The sequence below is a fragment of the Sinocyclocheilus anshuiensis genome, unplaced genomic scaffold (genome assembly GCF_001515605.1).
Source record: "Sinocyclocheilus anshuiensis isolate Anshui unplaced genomic scaffold, SAMN03320099.WGS_v1.1 scaffold234, whole genome shotgun sequence".
Lineage (NCBI taxonomy): Eukaryota > Metazoa > Chordata > Actinopteri > Cypriniformes > Cyprinidae > Sinocyclocheilus > Sinocyclocheilus anshuiensis.
The window spans coordinates 460,830-484,436 of NW_015544165.1; the positions used below are offsets into that span (position 1 = coordinate 460,830).

At 34.8% G+C, this 23,607-nt stretch overlaps 2 protein-coding genes across 2 annotated transcripts in view; both read left to right on the forward strand.

Moving 5' to 3' along the window:
- LOC107695765 (solute carrier family 25 member 33) overlaps positions 1-5,314 on the forward strand; it is an 8,241-nt gene extending 2,927 nt beyond the window's left edge. The window contains exons 2-7 of the mRNA XM_016495802.1: positions 416-589; positions 1,482-1,559; positions 2,627-2,727; positions 2,874-2,940; positions 3,538-3,818; positions 4,833-5,314. Of these exons, the coding sequence (XP_016351288.1) occupies positions 416-589; positions 1,482-1,559; positions 2,627-2,727; positions 2,874-2,940; positions 3,538-3,818; positions 4,833-5,035 (904 nt within the window). The 3' untranslated portion in view covers positions 5,036-5,314. The remainder of the gene's footprint in view (positions 1-415; positions 590-1,481; positions 1,560-2,626; positions 2,728-2,873; positions 2,941-3,537; positions 3,819-4,832) is intronic.
- Positions 5,315-6,532: 1,218 nt separating this feature from the next.
- Positions 6,533-18,674, forward strand: LOC107695766 (transmembrane protein 201). The gene is made up of 11 exons (XM_016495803.1): positions 6,533-6,754; positions 7,977-8,097; positions 8,467-8,655; positions 8,949-9,128; positions 9,586-9,938; positions 10,425-10,628; positions 13,546-13,772; positions 16,705-16,767; positions 16,910-17,191; positions 17,573-17,701; positions 17,800-18,674. The coding sequence occupies exons 1-11, from the start codon at positions 6,645-6,647 to the stop codon at positions 17,895-17,897; spliced, it is 1,956 nt and encodes a 651-aa protein (XP_016351289.1). The 5' UTR covers positions 6,533-6,644; the 3' UTR covers positions 17,898-18,674.
- The last annotated feature ends 4,933 nt before the right edge of the window (positions 18,675-23,607 follow it).

Below are 23,607 nucleotides of genomic sequence, written 5' to 3' on the forward strand. Positions count from 1 at the left end.
ACATACATACATACATACATACATACATATATATATATACACAGTAAAAAGAATTATATTGTGACTTATTATAGGTTAAAATCATGTTTCTTTTGTAATATTTTTACGTTATTCTTGTAATGGCAAAGCTGAATTTTCAGCATCATTACGCCAGTCTTCAGTCAGTGTCACATGATCCTTCAGAGATCATTCTAATATGCTGATTTGGTGCTCAAGAAACATTTTATCAATGTTGAAAATAGTTGTGCTGCTTAACTTTTCTGTGGATTTTTTCATGATTCTTTGATGAAAAGAACGTTCAAAAGAACAGCATTTATTATTTGAAATAATCTCCTATAGCATTATAAATATTCATTGTCACATATGATCAATTTAATGAATAGTTGCTGAATAAAAGTATTTATTCTCTCCACAGGTGTGGTGGAACTGTAGGTGCCATCATGACCTGCCCCCTGGAGGTATTAAAAACCAGACTACAGTCGTCTGGCCTCACCCTCAGACCTGTTTTCCAGGTCCAGCTGGGCACATTCAACGGTGCTGGCATCATTAGACCAGGACTCGTCACCCCTGGCTTGCTACAGGTGTTACGGTAAACAAGGAAGTACAAACAGTATGACACAGTCATCCACCCTGAATGTTAATGTGCCTGAGCGTAGATCCGGAACCTCTGTGGGACGGCACCGTTGGTGACGTCTGAAGTCTGTTATGTGGATGCATTTAGCAACTGGATATGATCTTCTAAATGAACGCAGATTAAAGCTGCTCTTATCCTGCTGTTAGCTGCTGCAGTTGATGATGATAAGGGGCAGGGTTTGCCATATTTAAAGGCAAAAGAGTTTGTAAGTGTTCCCTGTGAATGTCTATTTTGGGTAATTGGGCACAGCATAGCATTGCTCTCAGGAACCGGCACTGTCACATGATGCCTTCTTGCTGTGCTCGGATTACTAGCTGCAAACACAAGGTGTCCCTGACTAAGCATCTCTGTGGGAGTGTATGGGTCTACGTGACTTCCAAAACCTCAAGAGAGACATTTCAATTTAGTCAAATTGTTCAATATCTATCTTGGAAAAAGGACACCATGTCTGACCTTTATTCTTCTTGAGGAAGCATTTGCCCTGTGACTCATTTTTTGTGTTAAAAAAAGTGTTGAAATAGATGTTTGAATTACTTTTTCTTTCAGGAAGTGATATATTATCAATCTGTAATGACAAAAAGAACTTCTGGAAAGTCACTTTGTGAGAGGCATGATTCATTACTGTCAACATTCAGTATTTATCTGATAAAGAGAGTTTTGTTTCATATGGGTGGATTATAAAGGAAACGAATGTGTGTAAAGGTGTCACTAGTTTTGCAGCACAATCGCATTGTTCAAAATAAGCTGTGTAAGTGGATTATAAACTGGTTTCGTGCAATCTGACTGAAATAAGAAGCCACACAGTAATGTTACATCTGTTTAAATCTCATCTCTCTGTCCTCATCAGGTCAATTCTAGAGAAAGAGGGACCAAAATCTCTATTCAGAGGATTGGGTCCAAATCTTGTTGGTGTTGCACCCTCAAGGTAATGGTTCAATTCAGTTTTGTGCAAATCACATAAATTACCAACTCTACAGGCCAATTTGTTATACAAACATATATGCATACATGCATAATATATACATACATACATACATAAATTGTTTTTAATCAACCTCAGAGGTCTGTCGTTTTAAATATTGAGTTCTTCTGTTTCCTGTTACAAGACTCTTTCCAGTAGTAAAATGGACACAATTTATAAAATATATATATATATATATATACAATATAATTGTCAGTACTGTGTTTGCATCATTCCTCAAACTAGTGACATGAATATTGACAAGGTATAAAACAATAAAGATAACTTGTGACCAAGAGCTGACTTTTTGATGGATACAGTCCAATAATAATTGTTGTTGTTGTTATTATTTTTATTATTATTATATTTAAAAATATATATTTCTACCTAACATTAACAATGCCTTTCCTTGTAGCTTTAATTTTAAATTGGGAAAATAGGAGAAAAAAAAAAAGTTGGTGAAAGTTTTGTCACTTTTTCTCCATATACACAATAATAATACTGTAATAATAAAACTGCAATATAATGGTATACTAGATTTCTCCAAAACATAACTGTACCTTTTATTGTAACGTTCGTTTGTATTAGGAAAAGTAGTTGATGTTTAGATAAGGTACAAAAGTGATGAAATTCTTAGTAGTAATAAGTTATTATTTATTTATCAATTGCATTAAAATTAAAATTAATTATAAGCCAGCAAGAAATCTTTTTTCACTCCTCTAGGCTGTAGTTGTTCTCTGAAAATGTAGCCGTTGTTTCCCACAGTCATCATGGCATTAGATCTGGGTGTTTAGTCAGCTCTTTGTGCAGTCTGTTCCAGACATTCAGCGAAGAGAACGGACAGCACTGTCAGGAACTCTCACTGCAAGCTGTTTGGCTTGATAAAACATTGGCAGCCTTTCAGTGCGAACAGCCCTTTTTCATATTAAAATGAACTCTGCACTGTCATGCGTGGAGAGAGGAAGCAGGGGGTGTTGAGTTCAACAGAGTTAAGGTGCTGATATTCTGTTTTTCCTTTTGTTCTTCTTCAGGGCGATCTATTTTGCAGCTTATTCAAAGTCAAAAGAGACTTTCAATGGCATCTTTGTCCCAAACAGTGGAATTGTCCACATGTCCTCAGCTGGCTTTGCAGGTGATGCCTTAAGGTTATTAAAAATAAACACTTGTGCAACATTGCTGATAACGTTTCCCAGAACTTGAGTGAAATTTATGCAACTGTTTGATGCTTTCAAAGAAAAGTGGGTGTTTGATTCCCTAATTGCATTGTTTTTCTTACAGCATTTGTCACAAACTCCCTGATGAATCCCATCTGGATGGTCAAAACAAGAATGCAGCTTGAGAGGAAGTATGTTAATGCTGTAGACTTTCACCCTGCTTTACTCTCAACAGGGAACTTGCATGAGGGCATGACACATATCTGTATCAGACCCTTGAGTTGTGGCCCTTTTGTGTGTGAGATGTAATGCATCCCCAGATACCGTGAGGGTAATGAGTTTTTTAGGATGGGGGACATACAAACTATTAGCACTGTCTCTGTTACACAAATGTCATGATGATTAGCATGTGATCCAATCTGCTGCAGTGCAGATATCCACCTTGACACAGCCGTCGGGGCTTAGCAGGCATGTTCTATATTTGCGCTATAAAGAGCGCCGGCAGTAAACTGCTAGAGTCAGATGAGAGAAGTATGTCAGATGGTACAGTCTGAAAATAGTCTGGCATTTAATTCTCCCTCCCACTCTGCATGCAAACCACATTTGTGCATTGCAAATTAAAGTTGCAAGTGAACCTTTCAAAGTCTATGACCTTGATTTTAGTATTCAATGCCTAAACTAGGTTTTGAAACCAGAACTGTTACCTCAAGAGTTAATTGTGCTAAATTCTTGACCTTTGTAATCCATTTCTTCATGATCACCTGACCGACTGTCTCTTTGTCCTCCAGGGCACATGGGGAGAAGAAAATGAACGCGTTACAATGCGCACGGTACGTGTACAAGACGGAAGGAATGCGAGGTTTTTACCGGGGCCTGACAGCGTCGTACGCTGGCATCTCCGAGACCATGATCTGCTTCCTTATTTACGAGACGCTGAAGAAGTACCTAGCGCAGAGTCGATTCACCACGCCTGACACTGACACAGAAAAAGGGGCTTCAGATTTCTTGGGCCTCATGGTTGCTGCTGCATTTGCCAAGGGTTGCGCCTCCTGCATAGCCTATCCACATGGTAGGTTTTTATTACCTGTCAGCCAGCGTAAACCAGTCTATGTCTAAAAATAAACAGATTGCTTGCTCTTTGGCAGTAAGACTTGCACTTTTAAAACAGGACTTGGAGTGCATGAAAAATAGTGAAATAACATAACGTTTTGATGGATAAAAAAACATATGAATTTAGGCAAGTTTTATTGGTCATTACAACAACATGCCGTTATTCCTAATGGGATGAGTTGCTAAAAAAAAACCGTGAAGAACCTGCCCAGGTTATAATTGACTCAAAAATTAAGAGGGAAATAAAAAAAGTAATTAATTTAATTAAACATGACAGTAAAGACTTTTACATTGTAAAGTTCATTAAAAAAAAATATTAAGCAGCAACTTTTTTTTTACAATATTGATAAAAAATGTTTCTTGAGCATTAGAATTACATTAAAATGATTTCTCAGGGATCATGTGACACTGAAGACTGGAGTAATGGCAAATTCAGCTTTGTCATCACAGGAATAAATTACATTTTTAAATATATTAAAATAGAAGAGTTATTTCAAATTGTAATAATATTTCACAATATAAATAATGTTGATATGTAATTTTTGATCAAATAAATGCAGCTTTGGTGAGCATAAGAGACTTCTTTCAAAAACATTTAAAAAATCTCTGAAAAACCTTTGAATGGTAGTGTATACATGTAATGGAAAAAAAAAATATATATATATATATATATAATTATAATTATTATTATATATATGTATTATTATTTTATTTTTATTTTTTATATTACATGTAGATACTTGTACTACCACTGAAAAGTTGGAGGTCAATAACATAAAAAAACAAATCATGCTTTCATTCTGCAAGGATGCATGAAATTGATCAAGAGTGATAGTAAAAACAATTTTACAAAAGCTTTTTATTTAAAGTATTAATAAAGAAAATTCAGGATAAGAATTGAAGAGTAATGATTTCCAGAAACATCTACGTCTCCTCATTTTTAATAATCAAACTTTCTTGGTGTGTTTTCCAGAGGTAATTCGGACCAGACTAAGAGAAGAGGGAAGCAAATACAAGTACTTCTTTCAGACGGCGCGTCTTGTGGCGGTGGAAGAGGGATATGCAGCTTTTTACAGAGGACTCATTCCACAGCTCATCAGACAGATCCCCAACACAGCCATAGTGCTGTCCACCTATGAGCTCATTGTCCATCTGCTGGGTGAACCCTCCAAATGAAGCTGCACACAACAAGCACAAAGATACTTTTGACCTGCAGCTAAAGTAGACCGAAAATAATCCATTGTGAACAGGGATGTTTATGTGAATTACCCAAGGACTTTAAATAGCTTTTTTTATTTTAAGTTGACTACATATGTTATAAGAACTGTTTTGCTTGTTTGTGTGTTATGTAAATGGCGCATATTGCTTAGCTACTCCATGATGTTTGTGTATACTGTATCAGTGTACAGCAAAAGTTCATCTGAATATAAAAATAGTGCTTTTAAGTTAACTAAATTATTCTTATTATAAGTAGCGTTTTGTTGCAGGCCATTGAAGTCTTTGGATCTATGATATGTCCAAGAGTTTTGGAGTTAATCATTAGTGGATCCGGGTTTTATTATGTTCTTGGAAGGAATGCAAATGATACTGTAATGGGGGCGTAGAATAGCTTGTTAGGAGCTGACAAGCTCACGTTGCAATATTTTGTAATACTTTCCTGCTTCATGACAACTAGTAGCACTGGAATCTGACCAATCAATTCCATTCACCTCTTTACTCGAAACTTTTCATCTGTTTACTGTATGTTATAGTTGTTCATCTTTTACAGAAAAGGAGGGCCTTGATGCATATGCTGCTGTTGGTTTGATAAAATAAATTATGAAAATTATTTTTTTGTTGTTGGGAATGCACAGATAAAATGAGCCACATAAATAAATATACCTTTTTAAGACTGTTTTGATGAATTTATGTCTGTTAGCAAAGCTTTGAAAACAAAGGAAAGAGTCAATAATCCCAGCCGTTTACTTGAAGGTTCCAAAACACAAACAAAGAACATGATCTTTGAGCCTTCTAGTAGTAGATGTCATATCTCTTGTGCCACAATGTTATGTACAAAATGTAACGTAATGTCAACATTATGTACTTTTAAGCAGGTTATCTTATGTTAATTACGATTCAACTTGGATTACTGATACAATACTAATTTTATACACAAAACGTTAAGGTGAAAGATGAGAATTTATTGTTGTAAAGCTTGTGAATGGCTGTTACATCTTTTGCCTCAAGAGGGCAGGTTTATACCATATAAACCTGCTTCAGTTCACTGTCCTGAAAAGGCAAGATGGTGGTCCGTTTTATTTACTGAATGGACGGCGTACAGCAGTAATTACAGGCAATGTAATGTAATTTCTGCAAATTTCAAATAAGTGAACAGAGATAGAACACAGATAAAGCAAATGTTTTAATGTTAAAAAGAGAGAAAAAAAAGCAAAATGTATAAATAAGGAAACGATGCTAATCTTAACTGCAACATAGGTACAAAACAATATTGTACAAATATATTTATTTTTTAATTTAAGAACTGATAACATGTCAGTTATTGCATCGATTAATTATATACTTTACATTTTATTGTTTTATATATTTTGATATTTTATTTATATAATTAACATAGTAATTTAACATTATTTTTATTATCCCGTTTAGAAGTCCAACTTTTATTTTGACAGCTCTTGATACAGCACTCATGACCTGACATGACCATGCTTCTGTTGCAGCATGCATTTGCACTACTCCAGCGTGTGGCTTCTTGTGAATAACACTACAGTCAATATCCCGTTCTGCAATGGAGTCCTTTAACCAAATATTACTACAGTACCCGCCATTTGTAGTTGGAGGTGTCGGAGCAACGGCGATTGCTGCAGGAGGAGCGCTAATCTATAGAATTGCAACCAGGTAACGTTATTGTGTCCCTGCCCGTAAAATGTCGCTGGGCCTCGTATAACAGACATGAATATTTAGCTAGGGCTAAGAACTACACTGCACTTTTCCACGGTTTCCTATATAATTAACATGCATTGGCAGTAGTATTTTCAACAGTTCGGCCATGAAAAATACTTGAGCACGCGCGGAGATATTCAATGAAGCGCGCGAGATTTCGTAAAATGGCTTAGGCAAGTATGTGGTACTTAAAATAGACCGTTAAATTAATATTTTCCACCACAAATATCATAAGTACTACAGTTATCGTTACTTCTGTAAATCAATGATTAATGTAATTAAGGCACTGATTCCTTCAGTGCTTTTTACTGGGTTTTTTTTTTTTCTGAAGGCAGTGGTGGTTAAATTACTGATACCTATTCTAAGTAATTATGATTTTTTTTTTTACGGAAAACTGATTACCATGGTAAGAGCAACTTATTTGGAAAAGACTCGTTTCTATCAAACTATCAAAAATGATGCGTATAATGCTAGACTGAAAGCAATAGTGGAAGATCCCGACATTAATCCTTCTTTTATTGGTATTGCATAAATGCTCAGCTGTGATGTAAAATTAACCAGTCATATTTTTTCTAGTCCAAGGTATTTATTAACACCTTTTAATAGGCCGTGCAGTAATAGCATATGTGATTAATTTCCTGGATTTTAATTCCTTCAAATTTCTGCCTAATGTTAAACATGTCATGCTTGTCTTAATGTGGATGACGTTATCATTTATAATGTCACAAGCTGAATTTGTTAGTGTAATCAAGCCCCTATCAGCTTGTAAATAGAAACTTTATTCATGCTACTGTTAGGTAATCAGGCCCCTATCAGCTTGTAAATAGAAACTTTATTCATGCTACTGTTAGGTAATCAGTCTCAGGTCCCGAGATTACTGATTGTGCTGTCTGGAAAAACAAAATCCCAGTTTTACATTAGATTCAACACTCAGGCTTTGCATTAGTTTCCACTGAATGTCTTGCATGTCCCATGGAAATTGATACAACCAAAAACACTGGACCGCTGTAGTCCTAATTATTGTCTGTCTGCAAAACAAGCCTGTGACCTGTTGAGAACCACTGTGGTGGTCTGTCGGGTCAGTGTTAATGGGAGTATTGTATTACAGTTGTTTTCTGTTATTAATGCATGGTAATTTGCAGCAGTTCTCCTAAATCCGACCCTTCTTATTCGACAGGAAAAAACCAACTCATGTCAAAGCGAATTGTTGGTTCTGCAATCAGGACACAATTGTCCCCTATGGGAACAGAAACTGCTGGGATTGTCCATACTGTGAACAGTATAATGGCTTTCAGGAGGTATTGACTTCATTTAGAAGATTTTTTTAATTCTGTCTAAAGGTAAATGTTTTGAAAAGACAAAAAAAATAAAATTTTACATGTATTTATTTATACACTACCTTTCAAAGTTTGGGGTTGGTAAGATTTTTTCAGTGTTTTTGAAAGATGTCCTTTTGCTGACCAAGAATGCATTTATTTGATCAAAAATACAGTAATATTGTAAAATTAAGTTTTAAAATTACTTACATTATAAGTGTCTTTTTGTATGTGTGTGTGTGTGTGTGTGTGTTTTCTATTATAATTAAAAAATGTATTGCTGTGTTGCTGATGCAGCTTTTGGATATGCTATAAATGCATTTTTGTTTTGTGCTTGTTTTTGATCTGTAGAACGGGGACTACAACAAACCCATTCCTGCTCAATACATGGAGCATCTCAACCATGGCGTTTCGGCCGGTGTCCCGGAGACACCGAAGACTCTGCAGTGGGTCAACTGTCAAATGCTTCTGTGCAAGAAGTGCAACAACAACCAGACACTGAAGATTAAGCAGCTGGCCTCGTTCATCCCCAGGGATGATGTAGGTTTATAATTCACCCATTTAATCTCTTCCTTTCAAGATAACCAATGTCTAAAGCTCGTTTTTGAATAAGATTTGCTTTTATGCTTTTTATACAATTTTGAGGCAAAAATGTCATGTATTAAATATGGCATTCAGTAGGCATCTAAACATTTCTATACTTCAAAGTCGTATTTATTTGAGCTAGAATAAACGTCTTAAATTATTTTTATATGTATGTAATCATCAGCTCAAAAACAAGTAACATGCAAGCAATTGCAAATTTTAAAGTAATATTTTACCCATAATGACAGGAAAACTATGATGAGGAGATCGAGGTATATAAGCACCACCTTGAGCAGACCTTCAAGTTGTGCCGGCCGTGCCAGACAGCAGTGGAGTACTACATCAAACACCAGAACCGACAGCTGCGGGCTCTGCTCTTCAACCACCAGCTCAGACGCAGTCGGGATGCTGATAAAGCCTTTATTAAGGTGGTGATCTCTATATATTTATATGGTTTCAAATCAAGCCACAAGACTTGACATGAAACATACAGAAAATTCCACTTTTATAGCACTCTGAAGTGTATGTTCTAGAACGCTAAGAGTTTGATTAGGTGCCAAGGGCTTGACATGGAGAAATTGCACTGAATTTAGATGTTGCCCAGATAAAACTGCAATTTTACTACGTACAACCTAGGTATCGTTTGTAACGTGTATCAAGTGTGATTAATGACCAGTCTGTTACTAGTATTTTCTTAAACCGCAGATAAATATGTGGAATTGATTGCCAGAGATAAGGAAAGACCTGTTCTCTCTTGTTGCTTTTGTTTCCTGAGTATTTTATTGTGCAGCTACTGTTGATTCAAGTTTAGTTTTTAATCAGGCTTGGCATGCTGCAAGTATCAATTGTATTTTGTCTTTTTTTTTTTTTTATCCTTTTCTACAGAACAACTACTCACTCACCACTCCTGCCTGGTTGATCTTGCTCAGAGTCCTTGCATTTCTCGCCTGTGCCTTCCTTGTAGCTGTGGCTTTGTCTGGATCTGGAGATGTGGCCTCCTCCGTCAGGCAGACCTTAAGCGGAGGAGTCACCCCACCTAAACGCCCCCTACAAAATGACAGTGAAAGCAAGGCTGAGGAGGGCAGCATGATGTGGGATGATCTGGTGGGTCTTCTGCCGGAAAAGGCTGTGGAGAATGCTCGACTCGTCTGGCAGTCCGGAAGCGACCATCGGATGGCTGTGGCCTCCGTTGGTCTCCTAACTTGCATCACAGGTGTCTTAATGGCAGGACCTGTCAGGTGAACCAAATAAAATATACATAATTTATTTCATGAAAAAATACATTTACCAATTTGTACGTATTTTTACATTTATTTGACATATTAAATAAATATATATGTAAATATTTGTGCGTGATATTATGTAATTAAAGAATGTGAAATATATAAATATATTTTATAATTCATGTGTGAATAAATGTGTGTGTGTGTGTTACATAAAAAATTATAGAGACAATTATATATATATAAATTAAATTAAAATATGTATGTGATTTAAATTATGAAATTGATAATTGTGTTTTTAGAATTTCTGTATGAATAAATGTGTGTACATAGAAATATATAAATTGTACATTTATTTCAAATATTAAAAAAATATATATATATATATAAATTATAAATTGATAAATATATTTATAATTACTATATAAATGAATGTATATATGTATGTAAATTTATTTTAATTATAAATCTCAGCTAAATGTATATTGTTTTCTTCTGAAGGTTGAGGAGGATTGACGCTGTGGCCTCTGTGCTTTGGCTTCTGGTGATATGTTTTTACCTGGCAGAGTGTTACCTCAAGACGGACATCCCTGATTGGTTGGAAATGGTCAAGTTGGGCATCACTTCTGTGTGTTGTCTGGTGGGGTTCGCTGCCGCTGTGGCAACACACAAATCCACGACTCAGAGCAGAGCCAGAGCTCGCAGGTCAGAATCTGAGCAGTGACTAAGATAAGTTATTTTATGGGATCTGTGATCGATGATACTTTTGGGACATTTAGAATCAAGGGTTTGATTTTATTTTATTTTTCTCAGATTGGGACCATTTTCCTCCCAACTGTCTTCAATTTACACTAACTAACTAATGCACTCATTATAAACCTCCATGACCAAGACACTTGCTAAATAGGCCTTTTAAACACCGGGCTGAAATATAAAAAATATAGTCTGTGTGGATGAGCTTGCTCAAAGTACTAGAAAAGGATTGTTTATTGCTTTTTTGTAGTATAGTGCTTGACATTACCACCGTGGCCCTAATTTGACAAGGCAGAACATGTCAATTTTACATTTGGTTTAGAGCATGTTGAATTCACAGGTTTGGAGTAGCTTGTAAAGATACAGTCTAGTTCATGAGTAAATTATGTTTTTATGCATCCTGCGGTGTGTAATAATATTTTTGCATTGAAATAGAAACTGCATTGTTCACCAAGAAATCATAATGGTGCTTAGGCAGCATAGAATTTAAACTTAAAATTTACAAAACATATTTAACTTAAACCGCCTAAAACTATACCCACTATATCAAACTGTAACAAAAATACTGTATTATGCCAATACTGCTCCAATCTCATATTTGCAATCTTATAACAAATGTGATATTATCAGTATTTAGTTGCTAACATACAAATATGTCCTTTTGTTATATTTTAGCTCAAGTACTCAGCGTTCAGTTTTAAGGTTAAGCTACAGCTGAACACATTTGAGAGAATCTCCAAATATTTGTGCCTCTCTTTGTGTTTATTCTGAACCTCAAGTCTGTCTCCACCACCGGGTTGATTTTGTAATCATTACATCAGTAAAGAATTTATGCAATAATTTGTGTTTAAAGACACAGAAAATTTGCTAACTTTGCATAGCACTATGCTTATTATATTATGAACATTATATTTTCTTTACTGTAAAGTGTTATGAGTGCACTACATTGTATTACGTGCCATTTTAGTTTGAATACTACTAACCTCTGTAACATGAAGCCATCTCTTTTGAGTCTCTAACAAAAAGAGACACATTTTCAAAACTTCTACAAACAAAGCTTTGTAGGGATTGTATAGTAAACTAAACATATTTTAATTGTCTCTTGCATACTGTATTTTAGCTGTGGTCTAGAAATGTGTGACAGTATGACTATAGATTGTATGTTTTTGTAGGTTTGCATCACTGTATTTCCCAAGTTACTGTACGCATGTGGCTGTGAAGTTCTTTTTTTGCTGTGATCAGAGTAATTACTAATGTGACTTAGACACTTACTGTCTGCAACTTTTCTGCTATTTAAATCAATTATGTTAATTTCCATTAGATGTGTATCAACTTATACAGATCTTATGGTACCTGTCCACCTCCGACGAGCTTTAATATTTATAATTTTGTATTACCAATTTAATTTTGTATTAGGTGACGTATGCCATTAGCTTTTTTATGATGACTTCTCACTTATTTCACTTATTTGAGTATTTGACTGTAGACATCAGTATCGTTGAATATTTTGTGTAATGTATCCTCATTATCATAGTTTTGCTTGCCAAAGGCTAATGGTTGGTAAATGCTAATAATAGTGTGCATTTAGACTTGAAGTTGATATAAGTATCTCAAAATGATGTATAACATTTGTTTAGCACAGCATTGTATTTTTGTAACTATACTTGATCCTTCATTGACTATTTCATTACTAGACAAGTTTAGATTGTCTGGAAGAATGATGCCTCCCTAATTTCATATGATTTCAAATGTGAGTAAATAAGTAAAACTGTATTTAGCACTGAGGATTTATTGTGGTAGGACCTGTCAAGGTGAAATCACAGATCTGTTCATGTTGTACCAGAAGGTGCATGGTGATCTCAGAGATTGATTGGAAGGAAGGTAATTGGGTTTTGCCCGTTTTGATATTGGTGCTGCTGCTGTATCTTGTCAAATCCAGTTTCTTACTAAGTGAAGACTTTGATTTGGACCAGCTTAGATTTTATAAGCAGTTAAATTACCATAAAACTTTAAACTAGAATCTCAAATGGACCTGAATGTGTTGTACTTCATTGCCCGCAGGCTGGAAATAGTTGTCTGATTTTGAGAAACCTTCCACTGATATTATCATTTTTTTGGCATTGCTGTGCTTTTTCTGATATCTCATCAACACCTGCTCAGTGGTTTCTAGTGTTTTTGACATGGAGTGACCCCAGAGATATAATGTGAAATGAACAACTGCATTGTTGAATGGGTGTGAAACCGTTTCCGTCCAGAAACTTAAGCTCATATTTGTTGTAGTAATGTTGGAGCAATCGCTGTATTATACTTGGATTGTATTGCATCTTCTTTTTTTTTGACCCTATTGTATTATTTATCCCTATTATGAAAGTGAAATAAAATGTTGATAAAATGCGAACTGTCTGTTTGCCATTTCTTTTATTTATTTAGATTACATTAAAGATTGTTTGAGATGGTAACTTGTGCTTTTATAAATTAGAGGAACATAACCAAGAAATTAGAAGTGAATTAAGTGGATATGGACTGTCACTGGGATATTTTCTGATGTATAATTTCATACATTTGCAGATATGCTACCTTAAATTACTTCTATTTATTATCTGCGATGAAATCTTTATATCACTGAAATCTACTTCATCTTTAGTTCATTCAAATGAGGAGCAATGATCAGATAATACCATTTGACAGAGTCAACATACTTTTTTCATTTATTTTCTGTATCTTCAGGCTTTTGAATTCTATGGAAGTCTGCGGGGTTTTCTGCAGTTACCTGCTTGAAGTGAAACAGAATCTAGTCCATAACAGTAACTGAAGAGATATTTGCTCCATTAAACTCAGCAGTGGACCAATTCTCTTCTGTCTGTTGCAGGTATTTGTCTGGCAGTTCGCCTGGGCCGTACTACAGTAATCACTGTCCCCCGCTGTCTGCACCTGTGTCTGGATCCTCCACCTTCATCCCAACGCCTCCCCCCAACCTGTCACAGCTGCTCATCCGCCAGCAAAGCCACAGAACGCGCAAAGCCTCACCCTCCTCGCTCCCTGGGCGACTCAACAGGGCCCTCTCTCTGGGAACTATCCCCTCCCTAGCACGAGCAGGTAAAGCATAAGATAGATGCACATTGTTATCTAAAGACATTGTAATTTTCTAAGAAGTTTAATGAAATTATATATATATATAAAAATACAGTAACATTGTGAAATATTAATACAATTTAAAATAACTGTTTTCTTTTTGAATATCTTTTAAAATGTATTTTATTCCTGTGATGGTAAAGCTGAATTTTCAGCATCCATTACTCCAGTCTTCAGTCTCACATGATCCTTCAAACATCATTCAGAAATCAGAAACATTTCTTATTATTATTATCAACGTTAAAACCAGTTTTTGCTACTTAATATTTTTGTGGAAACCATGATACACTACTATTCAAAACTTTGGGACAAGTAAGATCTAAAGAAAAGCTTTACTGAGGAAGGACAAGTAAAATTGATCAAAAATTAATACATTTATTATGTTATAAAAGATTTATTTTACAAGTAAATGCTGTTCTTTTGAACTTTCTATTCATCTGATAATCCTGAGAATTGTATCATGGTTTCCACAAAAATATTGAGCAGTTTCAGCATTTATAATAAAAACTATTGTTAATAATTGAATGCCAATAATAATTGATAATAACTGAACACCAAATCAGCATATTTGTATAATTTCTAAAGATGACACTGAAGATTTAAGTAATGGATACTGAAAATTCAGCTTTGCCATCACAGGAATAATTACACTTTAAAATATATTAAAATAGAAAACATTTATTTTAAACTGTAATTTTGCAATATTTTACGATATTACTGTTTTAACCGTATCATTGATCAAAAAAATGCCTATGGCCTGCTGATATAAATATTAAAATCATTTTAAATAAAACTAATTATAATGAAATAAATCACAATAAAAATTATTGGCTGTGCAATGAAATGGGCTTTTTGTAAAATAGTTGTAATCGTTATATAATGTAGAAAAGCCTTCACTTTGTTTGTGAAGTTAAGAGCTGTGCTGCTATAGTGAGAGGCCCCAGGTGCTGTTTTGTGGAACCAATGCAGAAGTGCATGATGGGAAAGATGTGGGTCACTGATTGACTTAATGCATGGTACGAGGAACTCGGCTCACTCTTCACCCCAGACGGTGCCGCACCTAGCAGGGGAATTTTGCCAACTGCCAAAGAAAACTGTGAAGTGTGATTGAGAAATAGTCTGTTCGATGTCTTCAGCTACCTGCATGCTACAGGGATTTTCCCATCACTGATGAGTTTCGAGTTACAGGAAGGGACTAATTTACATTGCTGATCTGTTTCATCTTATGCTATTAAATTTAAAAGAATAGTGAACCTTTAAATGAAACATGCCTTTATTTACTCACCGTCATGCTGTTCCAATCCTGTATGTTGTTATTGTTTCAGTGAAAAAATAACATGCATAACAGAAAAAAAAAAATTTTTAAAGAACTATTCCTTTAACAAGATTTTTTTTAATTTTTATTCCTGCTTATGTGTTTTTTTTACAATTTATGTTGTAAATTTGTTTGCATAATTGGCTCACAGTTTTGACTTGGCATAGCCTCCAACATATTGTTCGTACTATATATCAAAAGGGATTCCAGGGGCAACAGCTTGGTTTGCCAGAGCTTTTAGCTTTGTCCCTTCAGTAAACGGGACTTTGTAATACACACCGGCTTTTAAAGCCTGGGATCAGGGTGATGTCGGGAGTGGTGTTTAAATGACTGTTGTGAGACGGTAGAAGAATCATGGTTCGTTTCATGTGTGGATCTTCAGACGAGACCAGATGAGATGGCAAGCGTCAGCCTCCTGTAATCAGATGCAGTGGCTCGGCAGGTGTGATAAAAAGGGCCAGAGCTTGATCTTTACGCTCTTGATTTAATCAAACACACTTGTCTGAGAAATCTCAGTGTTTGATTCATTTTCCACCTCTTTGCATTATATAGAGATGGGTATGTAATTGTGATCTGTAACAGCTAACAAATATTTAGTTTAAAGAAATATCACTGAGAGTCCAGTGAGATCTCTCACAGCTCATTTTTACAGAAGCATTAGAGTATCACTCATCTCCCCTTCACACGTCTACAGGAAGTCTTGAAAAGGCTTTTGTTGTGAGCAGGGCCAGTACCTGATCCATCATGTACCTTCACCCATCTGCTTTATAATGTTCAGTAATGGTGTTGCTCCTCTCTACGACTGCAGCTGTGTTGGCTCCACATATGGAGACATTCCTGGAATGACAGTATGAGAGTGTTAAATGACTTTACTTTGCAGTTGGATGCTTGTGTTGTATCAGAAAAAATTGCTAGGAATTTCTATCAGTCTTTTGTGTGATAGCTCCTTTTCACTTTTTGAGAAAGTAGCCATGGAAATGTTTCAAACAAGAAATTGTAGTTGTACTACCATTCAAAATTTGGGGTTGGTACGATTTTTTTTATTTTAAGAAATTTTTTTATTCAGCAAATATGCATTTTGAGAAAGTAGCCATGGAAATGTTTCAAACAAGAAACTGTAGTTGTACTACCATTCAAAAATTTGGGGTTGGTACGATTTTTTTTATTTTAAGAAATTTTTTTATTCAGCAAATATGCTTTAAATTGATCAAAAGTGACAGTAAAGACATTTATAATGTTACAAAACATTTGTTTCAAATAAGCGCTGTTCTTGTGAACTTTATATTTTTCAATTAATCTTGTTTTCACAGAAATATTAAGCAGCAGAACTATTCTCAACATTGATAATAATAAGCACTATATCATATTAGAACGATTTCTGAAGGATCATGTGACAATGAAGACTGGAGTAATGATGCTGAAAATTCAGCTTTGCCATCACAGGATTAAATTACATTTAGAAAAACAGAAAACGGCTATTTAAAATTGTAATAATACTACTTCACAACATTACCACTTTTACTGTATTTGTATGTATATAAATAAAAGATGAATAAAAAGACCCTGGTCTTTTACTTATAGATTCAGGTTTCCTCTTCAGTGGGAGTAGACCATCTTCACAGTGTAAAGACTCTCCACCTTCAGGTAACTCGAAAGAAGTGAAGGAATGGTTGCATACATCTTTAAGAACTAAAACCTGATAAATCATACATGATAATAGTCAGTTACTTAACCAGTCACATCACCATTTGATAAACACTGTGCAATTTCTTTAATTTTTCAATAGATTACTACTCCCTAAAATCTGGAAGCCGACCCTCCTCTCCTGGACCGTCTCCAACCCCTTCTGTGGCAGGATCCGTCACTTCCACCTCTAGCTCTGCCAGGCAGCGCCGGCCACTCATCAGCCCAGCCAGACTCAACATCAGTGGGCAAAAGCTGCGTCTCTTTTCCTCTCCTCTGGATCCTTTTAGTTTGGCCTCACCTCCTCCCTTTCTTTCGGAGCAAAGCCACGTGCACAGCGGAGGATTCTTGCCTGATGTTCCACACTTCCATTCACAGAATCATGGTATAGGCCACTTTTGGATGTAGTTTTTAATTTTGTGTTAATCATTTGAGCTGATTGATAGCATAGAGTGGCCCCACAATTTTATTAATTTTATTTATTTTTTTATGTGTGATTGTGGCTTTGTTGTTGTTGTTGTTGTTGTTATTGTTTTATTTGTCCGCTTTTATTTATTTATTTATTTTAAGTGGCCAAATGCTTTTTGAAGTCTGTTGCTATTTTTGAGGAACAATCTTCAGTCTATTTATTTACAAGTATTACTTGAAAATTATATTGAACTACTAATAACTTAAGAAACCTCAGTTTAACACATAAACAAGGCAAATCTTGTTTAGATGTTCTGTTCTCAAATTTTTAATTTTAATGATTTTGTTTGGGATTCAGGTTCACTGATCGATGAGGGCAGTGTGTTTGAGCATCTGGAGAAGCGAATGGACAGCTCCTCTGCATCGTCAAACTGCCCTGTAGACACGACCACAGGAAATGGAACTGACAGCAAGCCTGGATGGAAGGGTATGAATAGGAAGTTCATTATGGTAGTAGCGTTTAAACTAACTAGGTTACTCTGTTCCGCATAATAATTTGTTTGTATGTTTTTGTCGTCTTCACAGGTTTTTGGGGGTTGACGCTTTGGCCTGGTATACTGTTTACCAGCCTGACCATTAACTTAACCTTTATCTGTGTCTATCTTTATTACAATTGGAGATGAGAATATAGAGCAGACCTCGGGAGTTCAGCAGTTTGAGTGGTCTTTGTCACCTGTGTGCTCAGTAAATCTGGGATCTTTACAGGAAATATGTGGATAGCATTTCCCTTGGGTGGCGACTACAACTTTATTCTTGCTTCTCAACAATTGTGGAGATAAAAAAGGAGAATAATTGAATTCTCACATAAATGAGACGACCGTATTCTCTTAACTTGAGCTCTGTTAAATGCAGCTGAGATTCTACATTATGCCGCAAAGTATGATGTGAGCTTTGTAAAACATGTTCTTGTGCATGTTCAATCATTTCTTTGTGTTTTTAAACACTGGACGTGTTTCAGATGAATGATTGTGCAGTTTAGTTGAACAGAATGATGTCTGTTGGGCATATAAAAACGTATAACTTTATAAAAACTTAATTTGACAGCTTTGCGATATTGCTGTACATTTAAGTGTTTCTGTTTATCCTACTTCCTCAAAGGATAATTCTGTGTCATGTCATTATCCTAATGATGTGATATTATAAGGTGCAATATGTTTGTGTTGATCTACTTTTGTCAACAATGTGACACTGAAAGATTTGGTTTAGCAAATGTCTGTTACTGTGCCCATTGAGCCTCTGTCTCTGTTTTATGATTTGACTCATGAATCAGACTCATCCTGTGAAACAGGATAACATTAATATTTTGTGCATAAAATAAAAGTGTTTCAATTACCAGATTGAAATAAATCTCCATTGTAATAGTTATTGGTTTTGGTGTCTTCTGTATTTTTTCACACATTCAAAAAAATTAATAAATAAAATAAAATATCTTCTCTGCATTGCTCCTTTCCTCTAGATTGCTTCCTAATCTATGGCATTGTATATTATAAATATTGTCTCCTTGGCAAATTGCTTATGCTCGACTTTTGTAAGTCGTTTTGGATAAAAGCGTCTGCTAAATGTAAATGTAAACCTTTCACTTCCAACATTCAGAAATTCTGAGCATGTATTTGTAAAGTCAGTTGCTTAGTGAACAGGTCAACAGTGAAGGTAGTTATAAAGGGTTTTCCTTGATCTTCTTGATAAGTTACATTTTGTGTTGCAGTTCCCATATCATGATGTACTTGAAACATTCACTTGTTCTTGCATGTTGCCCTTTTGAATTGTGTTATTAGAAAACAATGCAATAATTTAAATTTTTAAAAAAGTGTAAGGAAAAATATACAATGGGAACTGAAAGTTTATTAAAAAGTTAATTATAAAAGTAAATTATAAAAAGTTCTCCAGAGTACCAGAGTTTATCTTTCTCCATCACTGGCTGAGCGTAGACAGTCTGTCTCCTGAAAGAACGATAACAATCTGGATTCTCTCAGTATAGGACATGCTCCGAGTGGGTGGTTATTTAAGAGATTATATTAGGTTGTCAATGTTTTATTTCCAAAAAATAAAGAACAGAATGCAAAATCAGTTTAATTTCAAGCCATTAATGCGTTTTGCAAATGGAGGTTTAGCATTCAGAAGTTGGAAGATACATTTCTATAATTTCTTTCTAATTTCTATGATATATTTACTCTTACAGTGTTGTGAATGTGCTGATTTTAATGGAGGTAACTGAAGATCTGAGGCACTAGTTAGCGATGCATTTGACTGCACATAAAGATGAAACTGGCAGAGTGGGAAATTCCCCCAAAAAAAGAAAAGAAAATGGCAAGTTATTACATGCATCTTGCAGTAAGAATGTTCTGTTATCTTAAGACGCATTCAGACTAAGGACGTTAGCCTGTGGTCAATTATATATATTGTACATCCCATCAATCATTGTGATATCACAGCGAATTTGATAGATTTTCAGGAAAACTTAAATATGTTACACTAATGTACAAAGGAAAATCTAAATTCTCTCTTTAATTATTCTTGTTCAGATATTTTGGACTCTATAGCTCTTCTTAAATACAAATCCCCAAAATTTTAATCAGAGTCATGGTTGGATGACTCCACTCATTGGCTTAGACAGATTTGTCAAAAAGCAAAGAGGAGCTGGAAAAAAGATCATCTTTACTGCTTCATTCGAAATCTTTAGAAACTGCCTGGTGAATTTTCAGAAAGCAGATAAAAAAGCAAGAGCTAAATACTTCTCTGATATTATCAGTAAATATACTCATACCCCTGAAATTTTGTTCAGCACTATAAATTCAATAATGAATCCTCGCATCTTGTATGAAGTAGAACCAACTGTTGATATTTGTGAGAGATTTTATTGAAAAGATGGCATTCAATGATCCCTTATTCCTTCTTACTCTAATACTCTGCTTGACTGTTCAGTTAATACAGCTACAGTTTGAACAGCTTTCAGGCAGTGTCTTTCTCTGATCTCTACAACTTCGCGCCACAATGTTGTTCTTCTGACATTATTAAAGGTTCTTTTGATACAATTGGTTCTAGCATTCAAGCAATTATTAATTACTGCCTAGTCTCTAGCACTGTCCCTACGTTTTTAAAGCATGCAGTTGTCCAGCTGTTGCTTAAAAAGCCCAATGCTGATGTAAAGTGTCTGAATAATTATCGTCCTATTTCAAAATGACCATTTCTCTCAAAAGTTATGGAAAAAGTTGTCCTATCACAGTTGCTTCCTTTTTTAAATTCGACTCAGGAATTTCAACCAGGTTTTACAACTCATCACAGCACTGAAAAGGCTTGGTTAAAAGTGATGAATGATTTGTTACTTGCGGATGATTCTGGTGAAAATGCAGTTTTGATTTGACTGGATCTGAGTGCCGCTTTTGACACGGTAGATCACAATATCCTTTTGTCACGTCTTGAACATTGGGTAAGCATTAAGGATACAGCACTACTGTGGTTTGAGTCAAATCTTAAATCCAGGACATTGCAGGACATTTCAGTGGCAATTGACCAGTTTTTCTCATCATCTGTTTCTCTCTCCTGTGGGGTTCATCAAGGGGCCATTTTGGGGCCATTACTCTCTGTACATGCTTCAACTTGGTAATATAATTAAGAAATATTACATTTCATTTCTATGCTGATGATCCTCAGCTGTACGTTTTTATTAAAATCTAGACATTCTCTGCAGCCTCTCATGGACTGTCTTTAATATCTTAAATGCTGGATGGAAAATAATTTCCTCCAGTTTAACAATTAAAAAATTGAGGGGATTATCTTTGGTCCCTCCAAAACTAGAATCTGTAGTCACATGCAAAAAAAAATCAGGTGTTATTTTTTTACTCTGAGCATTGTCTTGAAAAGCAAATTAGCTCAGTTGTTAAAAACGGCTACTATCAATTGAGAATAATTTTCTGATTTAAATCGACACTTTCCTTTCAAGACTTGGAAAAAAATTATTCATGCATTTATCATATCACGGCTGGACTATTGTAATTCTTTATATTTTGATCTTCCCCAGTCTTCATGAATGCAGCAGCCAGACTGTTAACTAGTGCAAAAACTTGTGATCATATCACTCCAATTTCAGCTTCCCTTCACTGGCTTCCTGTCTTTTTTATTTGTCTGGCTTGCTTAGTTGGGGACACTTCATTTCCAGCGATACCGTTGACTTGATTGCAAAGATACTATTTAAACTGAGCTGGATGTTGACATCACTGAATTCAATGATGAACTGTCTTTAACTGAAAAATTTGTGTTTACTATTGTCATTTTGCATTATTGACACTATTTTCCTAATTAATGCTGTTCAGTTGCTTTGACACAATCTGTATTGTTAAAAGCGCTATATAAATAAAGGTGACTTGACTTGACTTGACTTTTTTAGAATTCAATTCAAACTTTTGCTGATTGTTTTTACAGCTCTTAATGGACAAGCCCCATCTTACATCAGCTCCTAAGTCCCTCAGATCTGCCAATAAAGCTCTTTTATATGTACCATGGTCACAACTTAAATTGAAAGGTGACAGAGTCTTTGCAGTTGCTGCTCCACGGTTATGGAATCAGTTGCCACCTGACATTAAGAGTGACATTAAGAGACATTAAGAGCACATTAAGAGTGCTCCTTCTATTTCTGTATTTAAATCTAGACTTAAGACACATTTTTACTCTGTAGCCTTTCCCAATTATTAATGTATGGGTTAGTAACTGGTATCTTTTTACTCAATTTTATTTTATATTTTACTGTATTTTATGACTGTTCTGTACAGCACATTGATTAGTGTAAGCTGAATTTAAATGTGCTCATTAAATTAAATTTACTTAAAGAGCAGATTTCATGAAGACACGTTTTTAGTAGATCAAACCTGTTGATAATGTTCAAAAAAGCTGATAAAATAACATGAACAATTTCCCAAAAACATATTGATTGATTGATTGATTGATTGATTGATTGATTGATTGATACAATGTCTCTGAGCTCAAGATTCATCCAGTGACAATATGCAGAACATGTATGTGACACTGGATATATATTAATTTTTTGAAATTGAGATTTCTACATTATCTGAAAGCAGAATAAATAAGTTTTCCATTGATGTATGGTTTGTTAGGATAGGACAATATTTGACCGAGATACAACTATTTGAAAATCTGGAATCTGAGGGTGCAAAAAAATCAAAATACTGAGAAAATCGCCTTTAAAGTTGTCCAAATTAAGTCCTTAGCAATGCATATTACTAATCAAAAATTAAGTCTTGATATATTTACAGTAGGACATTTACTTAATATCTTCATGGAACATGATCTTTACTTAATATCCTAATGATTTTTGGCATAAAATAAATATCTATAATTTTGACCCATACAATGTATTTTTGGCTATTGCTACAAATATACCCCAGCGACTTAAGACTGGTTTTGTGCTCCAGGGTCACATATTAGACATTGCAGCTATTATATGCAACACTTTACAATACGTTTCCATTTGTTAACATCTGTTAACTATGACTTATATATAATAATAATAATAATAATAATGCATGAACTAACAATTATATTAAAATATTTCTAAAACATTTATTAACCTTAGTTTATGTCAATATGAAAATTGACCAATACATTATTAAAACAAAAGTTGTATCTGTTCATATTATTTAATGGACACAAGCTAACATGAAATAACAATGAAATATTATCAACAAACATGAATAAATACTGAAACAAATGTATTGCTTATTGTTAGTCAATTTTAGTTATTGCATTAACTAAAGTTAACTAATGAGACCTTACCGTAAAGTGTTACCAGAATTATGATAATTCCTGCTAATTTTAAGTCATGCAAACCGAATTCACACTACTGTAATCCACAAGACTTTCATTTTCAGCCTAAATACTGCTATAATTTCATATAATTAATTTCAGTCCATAATCACTATCAGAAAAAATACTAAACATTTAAATTACTTTAAAAACCGGCCTTGCTTTTAGGTTGCCCATAATTATCTATATTAAAGAAAAAATGTAACTTCACATCAACAGATATAAAGTACGGTAATACATATTTTGCATAGCTAGACGTATATGGTATTATGTTGAGAATATCGCCTCATCAAATAAGGTCTTATCAAGGCGGTACCTTTGATGGCGCGCTTCATATATTTGATTGGACGGAGCAGTGGTGGGAAAACAGCGCCGAAGAAGTTTAGTTTACAAACCAGATGCTCTTTGTTTCATGAGACATGCGCAGTCCACAAAATCCTAAATGCATTATAGTTAAATGTGTTTGAACGTTATATGATTTGCTGATATTATTTAGCCTATCCTGGTTATTTTAAT